The 18036-nt window shown below is 40.6% G+C and overlaps 4 protein-coding genes and 2 non-coding genes across 9 annotated transcripts; all 6 read left to right on the plus strand.

Moving 5' to 3' along the window:
• The first annotated feature begins 11 nt into the window (after positions 1–11).
• Positions 12–7818, plus strand: LOC131877097 (uncharacterized). 4 transcript variants are annotated; one of them, XM_059222669.1, is made up of 8 exons: positions 13–345; positions 419–616; positions 1955–2292; positions 6280–6474; positions 6546–6757; positions 6915–7059; positions 7163–7423; positions 7502–7818. In XM_059222669.1, exons 1-8 carry the CDS (start codon positions 198–200, stop codon positions 7679–7681), a joined length of 1677 nt encoding a protein of 558 aa, XP_059078652.1. In that variant the 5' UTR covers positions 13–197; the 3' UTR covers positions 7682–7818. The 4 variants fall into 4 exon arrangements, with proteins under 4 accessions (XP_059078654.1, XP_059078655.1, XP_059078652.1 ...); XM_059222670.1 differs by having other exon boundaries at positions 14–345; positions 6942–7059; XM_059222671.1 differs by lacking the exon at positions 7163–7423 and having other exon boundaries at positions 12–345.
• Positions 3123–3263, plus strand: LOC131877272 (U4 spliceosomal RNA). Its single transcript, XR_009372862.1, has one exon. It is a non-coding gene; the product is annotated as a U4 spliceosomal RNA (small nuclear RNA).
• Positions 5857–5997, plus strand: LOC131877274 (U4 spliceosomal RNA). Its single transcript, XR_009372864.1, has one exon. It is a non-coding gene; the product is annotated as a U4 spliceosomal RNA (small nuclear RNA).
• Positions 7819–7921: 103 nt separating the features above from the next.
• On the plus strand, positions 7922–9503 carry LOC131877098 (cytochrome P450 315a1, mitochondrial-like). Its single transcript, XM_059222673.1, has one exon. It carries the CDS (start codon positions 8040–8042, stop codon positions 9390–9392), a length of 1353 nt encoding a protein of 450 aa, XP_059078656.1. The 5' UTR covers positions 7922–8039; the 3' UTR covers positions 9393–9503.
• A 2381-nt stretch (positions 9504–11884) lies between these two features.
• LOC131877099 (trimeric intracellular cation channel type 1B.1-like) lies at positions 11885–13714 on the plus strand. Its single transcript, XM_059222674.1, has 7 exons — positions 11885–12168; positions 12244–12400; positions 12473–12568; positions 12640–12816; positions 13005–13125; positions 13270–13414; positions 13547–13714. The coding sequence occupies exons 1-7, from the start codon at positions 12048–12050 to the stop codon at positions 13549–13551; spliced, it is 822 nt and encodes a 273-aa protein (XP_059078657.1). The 5' UTR covers positions 11885–12047; the 3' UTR covers positions 13552–13714.
• A 2566-nt stretch (positions 13715–16280) lies between these two features.
• On the plus strand, positions 16281–17839 carry LOC131877100 (alpha-ketoglutarate-dependent dioxygenase alkB homolog 7, mitochondrial-like). Its single transcript, XM_059222675.1, has 2 exons — positions 16281–16588; positions 17309–17839. The coding sequence occupies exons 1-2, from the start codon at positions 16322–16324 to the stop codon at positions 17762–17764; spliced, it is 723 nt and encodes a 240-aa protein (XP_059078658.1). The 5' UTR covers positions 16281–16321; the 3' UTR covers positions 17765–17839.
• The last annotated feature ends 197 nt before the right edge of the window (positions 17840–18036 follow it).

Here is an 18036-nt window from a genome sequence, read left to right on the forward strand (position 1 = left end):
GGACCATCAAATGCGATGTAGCTCCTCCCTCTTTTGGATTGTTTGCGCGGATCCACCAATGAATGGAGGGAAGGAGTGGTCTCTCTTAGACGGCGAATGGTTTGTTTCTTTCAACTATTCGTTTTGGCCTAGATTTGAAAGCGAATGCCACCTCTAGGTTTGTTTCAATAGTATCTCATAGATTCGATTGAAACACAATGAAATCGATTGGTCTCATTTTACATGCTTGGTGGTGTTTGTTTCTGATTTATCCAAAGGGTGTTATTAATTCCGATTATTGCGGCCGAGTGCCGGAAGAAATGGAACAAATGGGAGAGGAATACTACGATTCGTATTATGAATATGGTCAGCGATTTTTTGGTGGTCAGGATTTTCACATTTCATAGAATGGTTTGGAATATTTCAATACAAAATTCAGACAGAGATGAGGAAATTCAAAATGTTGAGGTTTTGAAGACGCCAAAGATTAATGAAGGTTTGAGGATTGTTGGCGGTCGAGAGGTCAAGCAAATCATTCCCTGGTTTGCCCTTTTACTGATTGACACCAAAAATCGGACAGAACTTGGTCGGCGATGTGGAGGCGTTCTAATAACCAGAAAGCTCATCCTATCTGCAGGTAACTATTAGATTGGAGATGACGAGGTAAATGTTGTTCGGTGCAAATATGTTCAGTGCAACATGTCACAAGATGTCAAGTATTGAAACTATAACTCTATTGAAAAAAATAGTTCATACTTTGTCTTGATTTAATTTAAAATGTGTTTGAGCGATTAAGTTGCAAGAAATGAGACTTACAACAAGACTCGTTGAGTGTTAAAGATTGTGTAGCGAAAATAGCTTTTGTTGAGTTTACCTTCAGGAGAACATTTATATGTCCTTGTGCATTTCGCCAAACGTCTCGTTCTGATTATTTTAACAACACCTAAAAAATCAGGTTCATTTTGAAGCTGATAGTATCAGTCGGTTTTGTTATTGGGAACCATTGCTGGATATTGTTTTACTAAGATTCATTCAAAAACATATCTTTGGACAGATTTCATTTTTACTTGGAGACCACCTCTATTATGCTCGCAGACAGATGAAACGAAAACGAGGAAAGAAAACTGAGGAGCTACAACACTGTTTACATTTAAAATTTGACATTGTTCAACAGATAAAAATTGAAGTTATACTAATGAACATTTTTAAAGAAGACACCTAAGTCCGTATGCAAAAAAGTAACAAGACCAGGAGTTGTTTACGAAAAAAAGAAAACTTTGTTCTCCTAACAATAAATCTTTTACGAGTTTTCAGCCATCTTGGGTATCATACAATTAACAATAACTTTGAATCACATTCTAATCACGTTATTGATTGTTGGCATTGCTTAAAATATGAAAAGTAATCGAAGCACTTATCATTATACAGGTATTTTTCAAACCTACTGGTTTTAACAACTTTTCGTCTCAAAAAAAAAAAAAGATTTTATTCCAAAATTGCCGATTCAACACTAGGAATCGCTAATTTTGCTCGTTGCAACCAGCCTTTAACCTGTTTTTGATGAGACATTTCAGAGCGAGAGAATGCACCCTCAGGGTTGCGGGTTTCTCACTGAAAATTCCTAAAAAAATGAAGCCAACAAATTTTATGTTGTGCGTGTGATTTGTTAAGCCATCCCAAATCATCTCCTTATCAAAATGGATTAAAGCACAGAAACGCAAACAAAGGGCGGGGAAAAGTGCTCCTGACGAAATCACCCGACATCTTACGATCCGCAATTTCCATTGTAAGAAACCAGAACATTCTTCACACGATTTGTAAATGCACGTTGACGGTTTTCAATTGAAGTCGATAGTGTGCTTTTGATAAAAAACGTAGTTCGTTTCCATACAGTACATTACCATTAAGCGCAAGGCTACTTGGCATAATAACTCTTTATTTTCCACAGACTAAATCGCAACACTAACCTTTTCAGGGCACTGCTATTGTTTCGAAAGCACGTGGGAGACTTGTGAAACCAAGCAGATCTCGGAAGACTTCTGGGTCCTTGTACCATCTGAAAGTCGTAATTTGGATGTCTTGGCCGGGCTAAGCATTCAATCTGAATCGGATTTGGATCGAATCCCCGTCGATGAACGGTACGAGCGGCATTTACTCCAAGTTCATTCTGTCTTTGTTCACGGTCAATTTCGTCGCCATGGAACCCACGATTTGGCGTTGTTGAAATTGTCGCAGTCATTACCCATGGACATGTGGAGTGCTCCGGTCTGTCTTCCTTGGGGATATAGCTTTCCGGATCGAAAAATCAAGAGGGTGAGATCAGGAAGACTGGTTTTATGAAAAACTTTGATTGGAGGTTTGTCGCGGCGGATTCCATTAATTTCCATTAAATGGATGGTGTGAATTAGTCAAGGTTATGTTCAGCTCAAGTGCAGCATTTTGTGGGGAGGGCTATTATTTCGCAGTCCCAACATAAGCAATATTATTATATTCCCAAAATTTGGAAATTTTGCACGTTCCTCTCTCATGTACGTGGTTTAAGAGTGGAGATGAGATAGATTCGGAAAAGCTCAGGCTTATTCAAACGAGAAAGAACTGTAAAGCTACCTCCTTTTAAATTTCTATTCTGGAGTTTCTGGTGTCTTATTGCTGGACCGGCCAAACCAATTCAAAACTGTTCAACCTTATACAAAGTGGGGATATTATTTTGTAAACCTAAAAAAGATTTACCCAATGTGACAATGTGAGGTTTCTTCATCGACGTTCTGTTTTGGTTCCGCTGTTGAGAGACTGTGAGCGCCAAGATGCATCTAGCGGAGCTTATCCGAACTTCACAGGTACAGATTATAACGGAGGTTGGTGGAAGGAGGCTCAAACGTTGCCCAGAGCCAGAAGAAATGAAGAGGATGATCTGATGAAACACGTCATTTTATTTCTTTTCATCCATTAGAGTAAGGCATTTTGAAGGATAAACATGTAAACATTTCTTTAGCTCCAAAATTTTGGTCAGAGAACTAGCTCAAAATGGCATCAAGTAACGATGTAAATCACTTCTAGTTTGATGTGAATGATTCGCTTTCTTACAGTCACCAAGTGTAGGATAATGTGGTAGGTATTGTCCAATTCCGAAAGGAAAAGCTGGCAACTTTGCGCAGTGGCGATATTCTAACCAATGATCGAATAGAGAGGTGGAATTATTGCTAGTTGAAAACTATTCCCAATACCCCGCCTGGACGACGTGAAATACCGTCGGCCAAGGCAATTTCTGAAGGCTTCACACGAAGCAATAAACTATAGTATGTACTAATATCCTTTTCATAGGTTATTTCAAAAAGAAAAAGGGAATGATGGAAGAAAGGCAAAGCTTTTTGAAAGTGAGCGGGGAAAAATATAGGCAGATACTGGGGCATATCTATACTCATTGGACTTTCATATCAAAAGGATTGAAAGAAAAACTTAAGAATACTTTATTCTCCCCATTTCTACCCCCAAAATTGACCCAAACTTACGACGCTTTTTATAAATCGGCAAAAATATCTATATTTTTGGGCTAAAATTGCATTTTAAATTGCCGAAAGAGTGTCAAATATTGCAAAGTTTGCTGATGCATTAAACTTGCAGAAAAATCTGGGACACGCCAGTTTTTTGAGAAATTTGCAGTGGTTACAAGATGCAAGTTTTGGCCTGTCTTAATAATCATAAATGATAGGCAAAAGAATGAATGGGTAGAGGGATGAAATAGTCGACTAGATTGTGATATTACGGCGAAATTGACTTGAATTGGTTCAGTGCAGATGGGAAAAATGAATAGCAGTCATAGGGACTACAAAAACAGGTGGGTAGAGGTGAAGATGGAAGTTTTGGTGTTAGCAGTCAATTTTTGGGCCAGATTAAGCTGATCCATTATCAGCTTCTGTCATTGATGGACTTTGCCTGGGAGCCGGACAAAAGTGGGTGACGCCAATACTTAGAAGGGATTTTGGGCCAAGGACAATACGATTGGTTTTGACCAAAGTTTGCCTACTGAAGTCCATATTTTGGGTTAAAAAGCATGTTTAAGCACATTTATGACCAGCCAGCGTATATGCATATTCATTGGCATTAAACGGAGTTTTTAATGCACATTTTGGCCGTCTTTACTGATGAGTCCTCACCATATTGAGAGGTCATTGTTTGCTTTTCATTATTGTGAAGGTGATAACTAGACCTCGAAAAAAACTTGCCTTTTTAGCAGCAATGACATTTTAAAGGTTGAGAAGAATGCGACAAAAAGATTCAACCCTTCATCTGATCATACTGCACAGACGGGAAGAAAAGGATCCCAAACAAGGAACAAGTTGAGAAGGAAGCAGATAAGGACCTCAATGGCTAGGGACGGGCAAAATGTGCAAAATAGCAAAACCTTTTAGAGACAAAAAGGTGCAAAAAATAAGCCCAAAAGGTGCAGGAAAAGGTGCAAAAAGACCAAGAAAGTTTCACAAGAGGTGCAAATAAAATAAAAAAATAAAGGATACTCAGTTTTTTCCCCTAGTCATACAAATTTGAAAAGCATATTCCCAAAAAATACTAAATTGCCTCAACTTTGGACCAAATTGACATTCCCTTTTTTGAATTGGATAAAGAATGCTTCCCCCTTGCTTATTTATTCCTCTTTTCCCACCAGTAGATTTGCAACATTGATCAAGGTGAAGAAAAGTTAGAATTTTTCTTCCTCAAAAAGAGAGCTCAGTTAGCTTGGAGGAGGTAAGGAAGGTTGCTATGTTGCTTCTTTGGGCTCCTTAACTGTCTTAGCGCCCTGCCTAGCTTGTCTCTTGTATTGAAACTGGCTTGTTTCATTTCTGTTCTCCCTTGTTTTCTCCCAAAAGTGAAGTACGTTGTGCCTACGCATTTAACATCAATTGTTTAAAATTAGGCTTGGTATGTCTTCATTTTGGCAGCAGCCTTTGATTTTAAACTTTGAAACAAATTTTGACGCAACGAAAAATCGGATTTCAACCAAAATAAACAGTGTCAGGCCAAATGTACAAAATAAATGTAAAAAGGTGCAGATAGAGGTGATCAGTGCAAATGTGTAAAACAGTGGTCTTTAGTGACAAAAATTCTTTTTTGCACAATTTGCCCGTCCTTACTAATGACAACAAAAAGGCACAAAACGTATCAAAATGTGAAAAATATGAAGATGAGAGTCTAAAAATTGGAAAAAGCATGAAATATTTTTCAGGATTTAACTTCTGAGGTCTAGAATTAACAAACAAAATGCAGCTCATAGTATAAGACAAAATACTTGTCTACGGTTTCGAAATGTATTTTTTGGAAAAATTAGAAACTTCAAGGTTACAAAAATGAATGAACAAACAGCTTTTAAAGCTTTATATTAGTAATATGTATGGTAATGGGTGAAAATGTGTTAGTTGAAAAATATGCAATTTTAGATAAACCGTTCCTTTCAAGGATAAATGGCTTGGAATTGTAATTTGATCGTGCAACAAAGAGCTATTAAGCTACCAAGCTATTCAATCACTGCATCGGTCATCACACAAGTGAAAGGAGAAGGGTAAGCTGATCATCGAAGAATCCAGCCCGAGTCAGCGTCCGGGTTCAACGTTAGGTGTCGCCTAAACAACCCGCAATTTGAGCACCGTTTCATATTCCCGACTAATTTTGAATATAGTGAGAGAACACTGGACTGTATCAATGCCTACCAAAACTGAGCATGGTCTTGAAATTTTTCCGTAGGTATTGCACCATTCCACTATGTACATACTCCGTGTGAAAGGGAGAAATTAGCAATTTTGTCAATACCGATAGGTCCTTGAACTCACTAACGAAAGGATCCCTCGATTCGGTTGTATTCAATCTCTTGCCTTTAGAAACAATAACTTTGCGCAGTGGCGATATTCTAACCAATGATCGAATAGAGAGGTGGAATAATTGCTAGTTGAAAACTATTCCCAATACCCCGCCTGGACGACGTGAAATACCGTCGGCCAAGGCAATTTCTGAAGGCTTCACACGAAGCAATGATCTTTCTCATCAATTGCTTTACAATTTATTCCTCTTAATCGTTGGTTTCGAGGAGCTTTATGATTCGTCTATCCCATCAAAGGTCCTCTGCCCCATGGAAACGGGTGAAAAAGTTAAAGTTGATATAACGTCAAGAAAATTATGTTTCCGATTCATAACTGCTGTATGTTAATGGTGCAAAACGAACTTAACTGAATTAAACAAACTTATTGCTACTCGTCGATAAATTAACAAAGTTCGTCTAGTGGATATCAGCATTCATATTACTTGACACAGGGACGACATTTAATGGGCATTGTGATTGGTATGGGACGGAGTCGACAGCATCAGACATCTTGTACTACTTTAGGTGGATCGCCCACACCGTACACTCAATGTCAATTCCCATATCTCATTCCTCGGAGTACTGGATCGCCAAGTCCTAGTCAGGGTTGCTCTTACGGAATCCCGACGCCCAGCTCCTTGAATCCCGTGGGTACAAAATGTCAAACGATGGAGCAAGCATGAAGTTTTATCACTGAAAAGGTTTTTTTTTGTTGAAGGTTTGTGTTGAATTTCATGATCGTTTCAAATCAAGATTGGAACCTTACTATCAAGTGGTTCTGCAGTGGTCCAATGGATCTAATGAGACCTGCTATGATAACCGCGCCCATTCCGGATGGTGTGGAACTTGTAGCATTGGTGCCAAACCGGACATGCCAGGATTTTGTCGGCATCTTAATCCCGAAATGAATAAAGCACACACATCGGACAGGTTAGATTCAAATGTTCTGATTGCGACTAAAACGAGGTGCAATTCTATAACTGACATCAACAAAAAAACTTACTCTCTTCGTAACTACAATGTACTTTTAGTAAGCATATTTGCCTATTCCGAACTCGTTCTTTAATATATTTTTTTCCCCAAATAGCAGTCAAAAACGAAGAACATATTTCAGTGATGCCGAAAAAATGGTGATGCCAAACGCAGATCGCGATTGGGGTTGGTGCGGTGATGACTGCTTTTCCTTCGGGGGTTTTACCCCATCAAACTACCTCCAAAAAGTTGAACTTGAGGTAAAGAATCTTAGAAACCGTTCTCTTTTGTTCAACGTCTATCATTCTGTAGTATGGAGTAGGGCTCCTCATATTTTTCTGTTTATGGGGTTTGGGTTCTAAGATTCTATCATCGAGGAATTGTGATCGTTTGGCACGTGACCCGAAATTCAATTCCACGCTTGAGTTGTGCGCGGGAAAGAAGATCCGTGTGAGGACTCCCAAAATATTCGAGGTTAGCCCTAATCAGTCTCAATCACCGTTGATATCAGGCACGCCACAAGCTTTTCACTTTGAATTCATTGGTTTGGATAAGGACAGAGAAAAAAGTGGTCGTGACGACAATGGGACTGGTTGGATATTGGGTGGGAAAGACACTTGCCAGGTTGAGTTGTTGCTGCCTCATTGGAACCATAATGAGATCAAGGGAGGAAACGATTTTTCCTTTCTTTATTCGGTCTAGGGTGATTCCGGCGGACCCATGTGGATCAATATGGATAATAATGGCACAAGTGGACGGAGATCCTATTTGATTGGAATTGTGAGCAGAGGATTAGGTTGCGCTCAATTGAATCAACCGGGAATCTACACTCGAGTCAAAACATTTCTGCCCTGGATAAATAAACTGGCAAAGTACCTTTGAAAATGGGACAACAAAAATATTATCACTAGTTAATTAACTATTAACAGGTGTAGTAGAATCCAATATTCTATTGAGGATACGTTCGGGTTATATTAATATTGGTATACATATCTAAAACCTATACGCATTTCTACCTTCCAGGAAAGTAAAATATAATTTAAAATTTAAAGCTCAAAGAATCTATACATCTTCACAGAATGAGCTAAACATTGTGAAACCATTGCCTGCGATCTTAAAGATGACATCCATTCGAGTTTTTGAATCAACCTACTAATCTAATCGTGCGATCTGGTCTGTAACTGAACCTCTAACACAAACACAGACAGAGCCCTGCCTTAAATCTACCAGTCAACCGAAAATGTTCGTCAGACAATTGTCAACAAAGGCGAAATCCTTCAGAACCATTCCTTTGGCGAGGTTGGAAGATGTCGGACCCGAATTCCAACCCAATCCCACTCTGAAACTTCACATCTTAAACCACCAAAGGCATTTGGAATATGGTCCAATTTATCGAGAAAGTGTCGGTCCTGACTCGGATATTGTTTGGATTGGATGCGGACAAATGTGCCAAGAAGTCTTTCAACAAGAGGGACAGTATCCAAGAAACCTCATCCCACGAGCTTGGACGGTCTATAACGAGAAATACGGCGTGGAACGAGGAATTTTCTTCAAACAAGGACCGGATTGGGCCACGTGGAGGCATCGGTTGAACCCTATCTTCTTCAAGTCTCCGGATAGATTTTGGAACCTAACTGATCACGTCACCCATGAACTTTTAGCAGGCTTGGAAAATGACCCTGCGGATTTAGAAGAGAAGCTGAGACGTTGGGCGGTGGCATCCACTCTCACCATGATTTTTGGACATTCGTTCCGAGAATATCCGTTCGATATGGCTGATTTCAGTGCACATGCCCAAAACATCTTCGAGCAATCTGCCAAGCTTCAGTTACTCTCTGCTGATGACGAAGCTGAGAGAAGTACGGATTTGTGGCAAAATTTTGCCCAATCTGTTACAAAGTCGTTGTTGATGACAAACGAGCTTACGGATGCGATGCTACAAGGTCCTTCAAAAAATGGATTATTGTCAGTATTGAGGGCTCAATCCGTTTTCTCTGAGACCGAGCTATCGCTCCTCGTATCAGACCTTGTGATTGCCTCTCAAGATACCGTTTCCAACACTGCACTATGGATGATCCATGTACTGGCTTCCAATCCGCAGGTTCGCACAATTTACCAATCCGAAAGGAATCCAAATAATTTTGTGAAATTCATCGTCAAAGAAACCTTCCGGATGTTTCCCGTGGCTACATTTCTAACTCGAATTGCTCCGAATGAGATCAATGTGGGTGGCTATTTGTTGCCTGAAGGTCAACTTATTCTGATGTCCATGTTTCACATGGGTCGAAGGCCAGACTACTTCACAGATCCAGAAATATTCTGGCCCAATCGATGGGAACGATCTCAAACCGGTGCAAGATACCGCAAAGGGGTGGATTCCGCAGCCAGATTTGCTACCATTCCTTTTGGCTTTGGTGCCCGAAGCTGTTTGGCTAAGCTTTTAGCGGAGTATCAGCTTCAGTTTCTTGCCAGAGAGATCTTGAATCGATATGATTTGACTTCATTGAATGAAGATGTGGATATGATCATGAAAATGACGGGCATTCCGAACCAACCGATCTCGATCCGAATGAGAAAAAATTCGATCGTTTAGCACGCTCTAGCTGCGGTTTATTCGGATTTACTCAACGCCCTCAGCAGAAAAAAAAAATAATGAAAATATATTTTTAAAAAGAATATTGAACTAGAAACTTCCTTAGGTGCAGATCCAACGACTTGTTTATCCTCAAATATGTATTTCTCGGATGACGAACGTTTATTGGTTGGAGTTCCAAAGGTTTTTGGTTGTGATTGGCTCCTCAAACCCGTCATTGCGATAGTTTTGAAGCAGATTTAACAAGCTTTTTCCAACAAGGCTTGATCGATCTTTCTTGAAAGTAGGAAATGAGCTAGAAAAAGAGAACTTGTAAATACTGGACTACATCCAAAAGTTTCTGTTGGGAAGTATCGTTTTAAATTGAGGGGGGGATGTTGATTTAGATTATTTTAAGCAATAATACCTACTCCAATGTACTTGAACTAGATTTTCTTCAGAATGAGCGAAATCTGTAACCGTATCCCGTATTTAACCAGGACCAGAAATGAACTTTTTTGTTTTTTTTTCCGTCTAAAAGCTTGGTAAACAAACCTTTGTTTTTGCTCAGACTGCACATTGTTTTTGCCGGTGAGGAACTGACCGCTTGGACGGGAATCATTGTTGCCGAATCTGTCGTTCAAAATCGTCCTGAGCAATGAGATGAGTTTGGTCTTTGAATCAGACTTTGGTTTGGGATGCTCTTGAGTGTACTGAAACTGATCCACTGAGTAATAGTCGGTGCCGCCCATTGATGGGTCCACCCTCTTGGACATGTGACCTCGTCAAGATGGATGAAAAGGGAAAAATCTGCAATCGAAGACTCGACATCAATTTTGGGACAAGTTTTAACTCCCACGTGTTTCAACTCACCGACATTGTGATGCCAAAGCCGATTCCGTATCCATAGCTTCTACAGCGCTTAACTTGATAACTAGAAGGAGCCACACCCAAGCGCCTTGAATGAGCTTCATTTTGGAACTCATGGGAAAGTGGAAATCAGAATCAGAAGGTCATTGTAAAACTTTTGGTAATACTTTTGCGAGTCGACGTCACTTTTTTGTGAGTCTGATTTCAATGAGGAACCAAAGTAATAACCATCATATTTATAGCTTGAATATAATGATTCTCTCTCTAATGATTTCGTTTCAATCTAGTGAATGGCTTGCAAGCTATCAATTTTTAAATCAATTGTTACATTAGGTCCAGTACAACTTCATGGAAATGAATGGCTTACCTACCATACAGGATCCTCAATTCTTCTTCATACTGGGAGAGCGGAATTTGCAAAAGGCTAGACAAGGCTTTGAACAGTTTCCTTGCATTTCTTAAAAAGCATAATGATTGTCTCTAGTAGGTCGATACTCATAAGAGGAAAGTAGAATATGGTAGAAAATAGTAGAATTAGAGCCTTCATTCCCTTCAAATACCTTGGTTAAACAGAATCTACACAGTTGTCTAGTTTGTTTCCCGAAAAACCTAAGACTATCCAAATTATTCTTGAATTAGTTATCTTTGTTTTTATCTAAAAGTAATTAAATGTGAACTATGACAATCAAGGCGTTGCCCTTAACCAATTGTGTCATTGGCCCAATTTTTGGTCGACCATTACGTCTATCGTCCTCATTTTTTCTTAAATATTTCATTTAGCTTAAACGTCACGGGCTTGAAGGCAAGTAGGGAGGCAAGGACCTCTGGAAATATGGATTTCTCGCCAAAACGGCCAGACTCAGGTCAAAGCAATTGTGAGTCCATGTTCATAATGTGTTCATAAAATGATACATTTCTATCATCGCAAAAATTTTAAGCATGTCACTGCTAAAACTTTCAATTGTAAAGTGGCTCTTTCGACAGGAATATTTTTTTAAAAGCTTCTCTAGCTCACTGAGAAGAGTGCGAAGATTCAAATTTTTTTTTTGTGATCATTACACAACTTTGACTACCTTGCCCCATTTCCCCAAGGCACATTTAGGTTTCAAATTTGGCCAAGTGGCCTGAGCTTTTGATTACGTTAAATGATAATTTTTCACGAGATGCATGTTTCAGACAATGTAAACACTTTTCTTCCGTTGTAAGTCCATATTTCTAGATGTCTGTGACTCAGATTAGAATAAATCCGGTATGGTTTGTTCAATTGGTCATTCTGACTGGCTACAAACGAACTGACAAAGGGTCAGTCGTTTGTCTGTTTACCACTTTTCCTGGATGTTTGAATGCATTTTGGAAGGATGGAGCATCATTAAATATTGCACCCAACACTTAACCCAATCTTAGATGTCCGCCCTAACACTCCACTAGAAATGACCGCCTCGAATTCAAACTTTCCTAGAGTTCTCGGCTTTCCCCATTTCCCTTCTTATCCATTGGCCAATGATTCCTTGGGAGACGACAAGGCAAAGGACTGCGCGTATATTTATCTCCCTTCCTTCTTTTCCCATGCTCCTTCCCTCTGGCTTCTGCTGTTGTTCCATTATCCCACATGCACTCCCCCCCCCCCCCCCACACACACATTCATTGGGCTGCATTGGGTCTAGCTGGGGCTCAAGGGAGAGACAGATTCCACTGTTTCTGGAGCAGGTTCATTTTCTCGGATATTGCCGGACATTTTTCCACGAATTTCATCTGTCAGTCATTGAGTTTCGGGTGTCCTAAGTCTCGTCCCAAGGTTAGGACATCATGGATCCGGAAAAGTTCCTCGACCTGGCCAACCAGGTGACCAAGCTAAAAATGTATCCGTATTTCGATTTCGCCCATTCTGTGATGTGTCTTCTGATGATTCGCGAGGAGCTGTCTACGGGTGATTAAGTTCAAGGCCTACTAATTGTGGTCATGTGACGTAAAATGTTCATGATTGGAACGATCATTGTTTTAGGAGCCCTTCAATTCTCGAGAAAGCACCCTTTGAGTTGTTGGATGTCCTCTATGGCTGTGATATTCTCGGGCAGCCTCTTAGCCAATCTCATGATGGGCGAGCCCATGCTCTCGCCTTTCAAGAACAATAATGCCCTCCTAATCGCCACAGTTGCTTGGTAAGAGGGTCTTTTTATGATTCCACCCTCTTTTTAGACATGGTTTTGTCATGGGCTCCCTTTTTTCGACAGGTACCTGGTGTTCTATCTTCCATTCGACATCGGACTTACGGTGTTCAAGAGCATGCCTGTGAAGGTGGTATGCGCTGCCCTCAAAGAGGTGTATCGGTGGGTTGGGAGGAAATCGTTGTTAGCATAAGATGATGTGTGTTCAAACTCGGCTTTATACCAATTTTTAGCGCTAAAAAGGTCCATGACGGAGTGAGCCACGCCGCCAAGATGTTTCCGAACGCCTACATCATCATGATCTTCATTGGGGCTGTGAAAGGGAGTGGCGAGTCCTTTATGCGAATTGGAGAACGCCTCATCCGGGGAGTCTGGACGCCTGAAGTTATGGAATTCCTTCGACCATCGGTGTACGCGAAATTAATCTAACCGGAAATAACGAGCATTTTGACTAGGTTTTGAGGGTTTTAAAACAATGTTGCGCTAAGCAACTTGACAAACCTCGAACTAAATCCATCATTTGGACACTCCATCTGGCTCTACTCATAAAACGTTGTTTAGCATTACGCCCTTACAAACAAAGTTCGTTGTTTTCTAGGGATACAAAGGCTTGTGTTGTGGCTTCAATGATCTTTGTCTTGGACAAAAAGACAGACCTGATCTCAGCTCCTCATGCTTTGGTCTACTTCGGAATAGTTATCTTTTTCGTATACTTCAAGGTGAGCTTAGATGAAAGTTCAAGTTAGTAACAATATACACCCGATATGAGTCTTTTAAAAAGGACTAAGCCTTTCAATGCCAACTTCTAATCCACCTCTTTTGGAGACAATGAATAAGGTTTCAACATCTATCTTGCCTTTCAGATGTCGTCCTTATTGTTGGGGATTGCCGACCCTTTCCTACCTTTTGAGAATCTCTTTAGCGCCCTCTTCTTGGGCGGGGTTTTGGATACCCTTCAACAAACTTTCTATGGACGCAAGAAGTCGGACGACTCCGAGGAAAAGAAAGGTCCGAGAAGTCGTTCCAAAAGTCATTAGCCGGGTCATTTATTCAAATATGACGTAATAGGCCGTGGATGGGTCTTCATTCATTATTCATTGGTTCATTTGAGTCATTTTTGGATCCACCATTCCTTTGCAGATTGACCCCAACCTTTGGCCTGCAATCCTACGTGACAATTTCTTACTGTGCTAGCTATGAAGAGAATCGGTTCTTCTCTTGAGCTCAAAACGTGGATGATTACCCGATTATGCCCCAACTTCCTTGTCTGTTCTTCATTTCTGCTTGAATAAATCTAATTTTCACACATTTGCTTGCCTCGTCTGCCTCTATTTTGTTTCTTCGAACTTTGAAATTTTCTTTTCTCTCGTCTGTTTTTGTTAATATGTCCTCGTGTTATTTTGTCTCTTTTAAACTCCCGAGGGAATCTGTTCCGAGATGTAGTTTATACTCCTCATTTAAACACAGTTGCTCTCACGGGGAAAAATATATTTATGCATCTTCACCTGTTGGTGCCTTGAAAGGTTTCACAATAAACAAGTCATAAATATCTGCATATTTTTGGCGACATGTCACTACTTTGAATTTTCTCCCATACGTTTTGATGAGTAACGCGCGTGCATTCGCTCATTTCATTCATGATCTCCTACACAAGGTTGTGTAATGTTCCAATGAAATCCAGCTCCTAGCGATCTTCATTAGTGGTGATGAAAATCGTTTTCTTTTACAAGGACCGGTTTTCAGTGGTATAAAGTTCCTTCTCCGGCACGCAGGGGAAACCAAACGCCACCACTAGAAATTTTATTTCATGGTGCTGTGTTCAGGAGTGGCCGGAATCTAAGTTTCCAGCCACTCATGAAGAAAATAGGCATTCTCTAATGTCAAATTTGGCTTCAAGTATATTTCAAGGGAAATTCATACCTTGAAAACCAGTTCTTGTAAAAGAAAACTGTGAATTCAATAGCGGCAGTAATAATTAGAGCTTGCGGTAGACTAAGGTCTGATTAGATATTGCTTTGATCCAAATTATTGAAATTATGTTCAAGAAATAGGCTTGCTGGGGTACTGTATTGGTAGTGCATCTGCTTTCCAATTTGCGAATCCTGGTTTGATCCAGGGAAGCCAAGTCCAAGCTTCTTTGTGGTATTTGATTACAACATGAGTTCCTGCTTTAACAGCTTAATTGGGCGAACCTTCCCGAGGGTGAGGTAATAATTAATGTTGGCTGTGACAACACAGCGGGAATATCCCTCAATTGTGACTCCCAAAATCAGATGGCAGGCCAAGCAAGAGAGCTGCCATCTGACTTCATAACAAACAAAACAAACAAACAATCAACAGCAGTACTCTGTTCTTTGCATGCAGTTTATTCAAGTTTGTATCTCAAAAAGTGGACCAGTCAATTACAGCTTGAATGCATTTGCCATTTCATGATGCCCTCTTGTGTGAAGAGAAGTTTGGGCGAGGCCTCATTGCTCTTCTCTTCAAACTCAACGGCATGGAAAAAGCAAACAGATTTAAGGTGTCTTGACCTTGTCAACTTTCTTCAAGCCTCACTTTTCTAAGCTACATGCAAACAATGCCCCCACAATGGCATAAATTGAGAGTTTGTTTGTCAGAGGTTGTGTGGGGGGAGAGTACGTAGAAACCAGGGTGATCCAAAGATCAGACATGGGAAAAGATCAGAACCACAGACGTGGGCATTGTTTGATAAACAGATCTAGAGTTTGAGATACAAGAAGCTAGATTGCCAAATTGAAACCTGCGGACATAAGGCAGGCCCCAAAATGTAACTTATTTGGAAATTGCTTTCCTAAAACTTCTGAAATCAAAAGGAGTTCCCTCAATCTGGTCAACCTGAAGAAATTGTTACCAAATTACTTTAAGATATTAATGCTTATATGAAGCTTTCCATCAATATCAGGTCCTAGTGCTCTTGGAGAGTAGGCTTCAATACATCAGAAAAGGAAAGCAAGACATGGCTATGTACCTTTGCAAGGCATTTTGTTTGATCCGTAACTAACGCCAAGCCGCTTTGAGCTTTGTTCGGGACATCTCCTCCCTAGCTTCCCCTTGTTTCAAACATCAGAATGTGATCTCAACCTATCCCATTGAAAAAATAGCTATTCTTAAAACTTCACCACTAGATGACGCCCTGTGGTCGGCAAGCAAGAGTGTTGAAACGGGACATAAATAATCATGATTTGCTTCCAAATTATTTCGTTGATTGTTGGACCCTGAACATCACATGATTTGTGGATTCACTAGGACCTGGCTGAGGTCTCAAAAAGTTTTGAAATCTCATCCCAGGCTTGTTTCAAAATGCAATTAGCCAAAACCTTAAAGAACTGGATTGATTGACGCTCGGCATCTTTTGTAAATAAGAACGGCATTGCTAAAATTAACAGGGCCTCTTGTAGTGGCCGCTACTGATGGGAAGAAATAAATAATCACGGGAGGTTGCGACTAGGGATACCAATTTACTTTTTCAGTGGCATGTGGCGTTACTAGCGGAATATTGGAAACCCGCTAGTTAGTCACAAAAAGTAACCATGACTTTTCTTCGATCAAACCACAGTTAGAATTTTGGTCAAATTTGAAAATTCATTTGATCTCATCACTAGTGGACACAGAGATTGGCGTTGGAATTTTTTTGTTACCATTGATTAATCCATTAAATTCCAGAAATAGTGAGTGCCTACTTCTCCCAAGTTCATCAAGGTTGATTTTTTGCCCCAAATTGGCCAAGTTTGTTCACTTGGGCAGCACATTTAATCATTTGAAATACCTGGTTCAGGTTTGTGCACTATAATAGAAATATTGCAAGGCATTAGAACAGGCAATCCTTCTGTAACTTCATGAGCGCCATCTAGTTCTGGTGTTCTCTATTAAGGTTGATGTCAATAAACACTCAAAATGTTGGTCCGTAGGCTTCTGGGATTGGCCTCCCGAGGCCATACTAAGTACACCCGACACACTTCAGGACACGCCCCACACGAGCTACAGCTCACTGCCATCCCCTACCACTACCATGAAGGGTTTCTGCCCGAAACTCGCGAGCAATTTCAGAGCTCGTTTTTGATATACGATGATTTCATCTCTGTGGAGGAAGAGCAATCCCTGTTCAATGAAGTGGAGCCCCATCTCAAACGTCAGACCTACGAAAAAGACCATTGGGACGATGTAAGTAAGGACCCAAATGGCTCAAGCTCTACTTCACAGACCCGGGTGAAGATGGTTCAAGAGATCGAGGACCTCTTGAATTATGGACAGATTCAGACTAGCTAGCTAGGACTGACACCCTTCTGTTGTTGTGCTGAACTACTTTGGATTTGATTGTATGTAGATTACGATTAGTTTTCTGAACTTGATCAACCTCAATCTTAAGATTAATTACAATTGGAAGGATAGTCTGGTCTCACATAATAACATGTTTAATTAGTGATCTGAGCATTGTACTGGATTTAGTATAATTCTTATGTAGCTTCTGCTCTTTCGTCAGCAACTACTTCTTGGGTGTTTGTTTTTTTATGGTCAACACCATTTCCCTTTGTCAAAATTCTGACATTTGATTCTACTGTCGTTGCCAAATCATCCAAAAATCGGAATGCTGTATGGATTCAGTTTAGTTTGTTCAATAAAGTGAGGGTAAACTCAGATTTCTATTTTTGACGTCGTCCTCGATCGCCTCGACCATCTTCATACAGGTCCGTTGACCCTGAAATGGAGGAAGAGACTACCCTCAAGGGTTTGAATTGATCTCATGAACTCATACGGTGTAGAGCTCATTTTGGAGGATTCAACTCAACCTCGTATCGCGACGTATGCCCAAAATGTCCAAATAAGCATCCTTTTTCTTCATTTCATGTGGAATAACTGTGTGCTCTGCTCTCCAATTTTCAGGCCATCTCCAATTTTCGCGAAACGGAGCGAAAGCACTGGAACGCCCACAACCTCCCCGTGATCCAACGCCTCCAAAAATTCGCCTTCGAGCCCCACCTCAAACTCCTGCCTTACGTTCATGTACTCGATCTGGCTCCTCAAGGCTACATAAAGCCGCACATAGACAGTGCCCGGTTTTGCGGCGACATCGTGGCCGTGCTGAGTTTGCTCTCGGACTCTGTGGCCAGATTCGTCCACGACCAATCCAAAGATCAAATCGTGGATTGTCTGGTACGCCAAAGGTCGCTCTATGTGATGAAAGGCTCCTCTAGATACGACTTTACCCATGAGATCCTGAGATCCGAGGACTCTATTCTAAAAGATCCAAATGACAATGAACGGAAGATCGACAAAACTCGGCGAATTTCCATTGTTTGCCGTTGTGAACCGGATGTGACCATTCGACACAAGACCTAAATAAGGATGAATGAAAAATGGCGACGAGTTATTGGCTTTTTTTTGCAAAAGAGAACCTTTATTGTGTGCCGTCAATTTATCGTGGTTATTATTGCATAAAACTCAAGACAGGGGGACTACAAGCAAAAATAATGGGTGTACATCGTTTGAAACTGAAAGGATGCATGTCTTTGGGGAGGGGAGGAAATCGAACTCACTTTTGGGTGACCCTGTTGTCGGGTCAAAGGTCGATCGTCGAGCCTGTCGAGCCAGGTGTGAGGAGGAGGGGGGGG

This window comes from Tigriopus californicus, chromosome 2, assembly GCF_007210705.1.
Source record: "Tigriopus californicus strain San Diego chromosome 2, Tcal_SD_v2.1, whole genome shotgun sequence".
Classification (NCBI taxonomy): Eukaryota; Metazoa; Arthropoda; class Copepoda; order Harpacticoida; family Harpacticidae; genus Tigriopus; species Tigriopus californicus.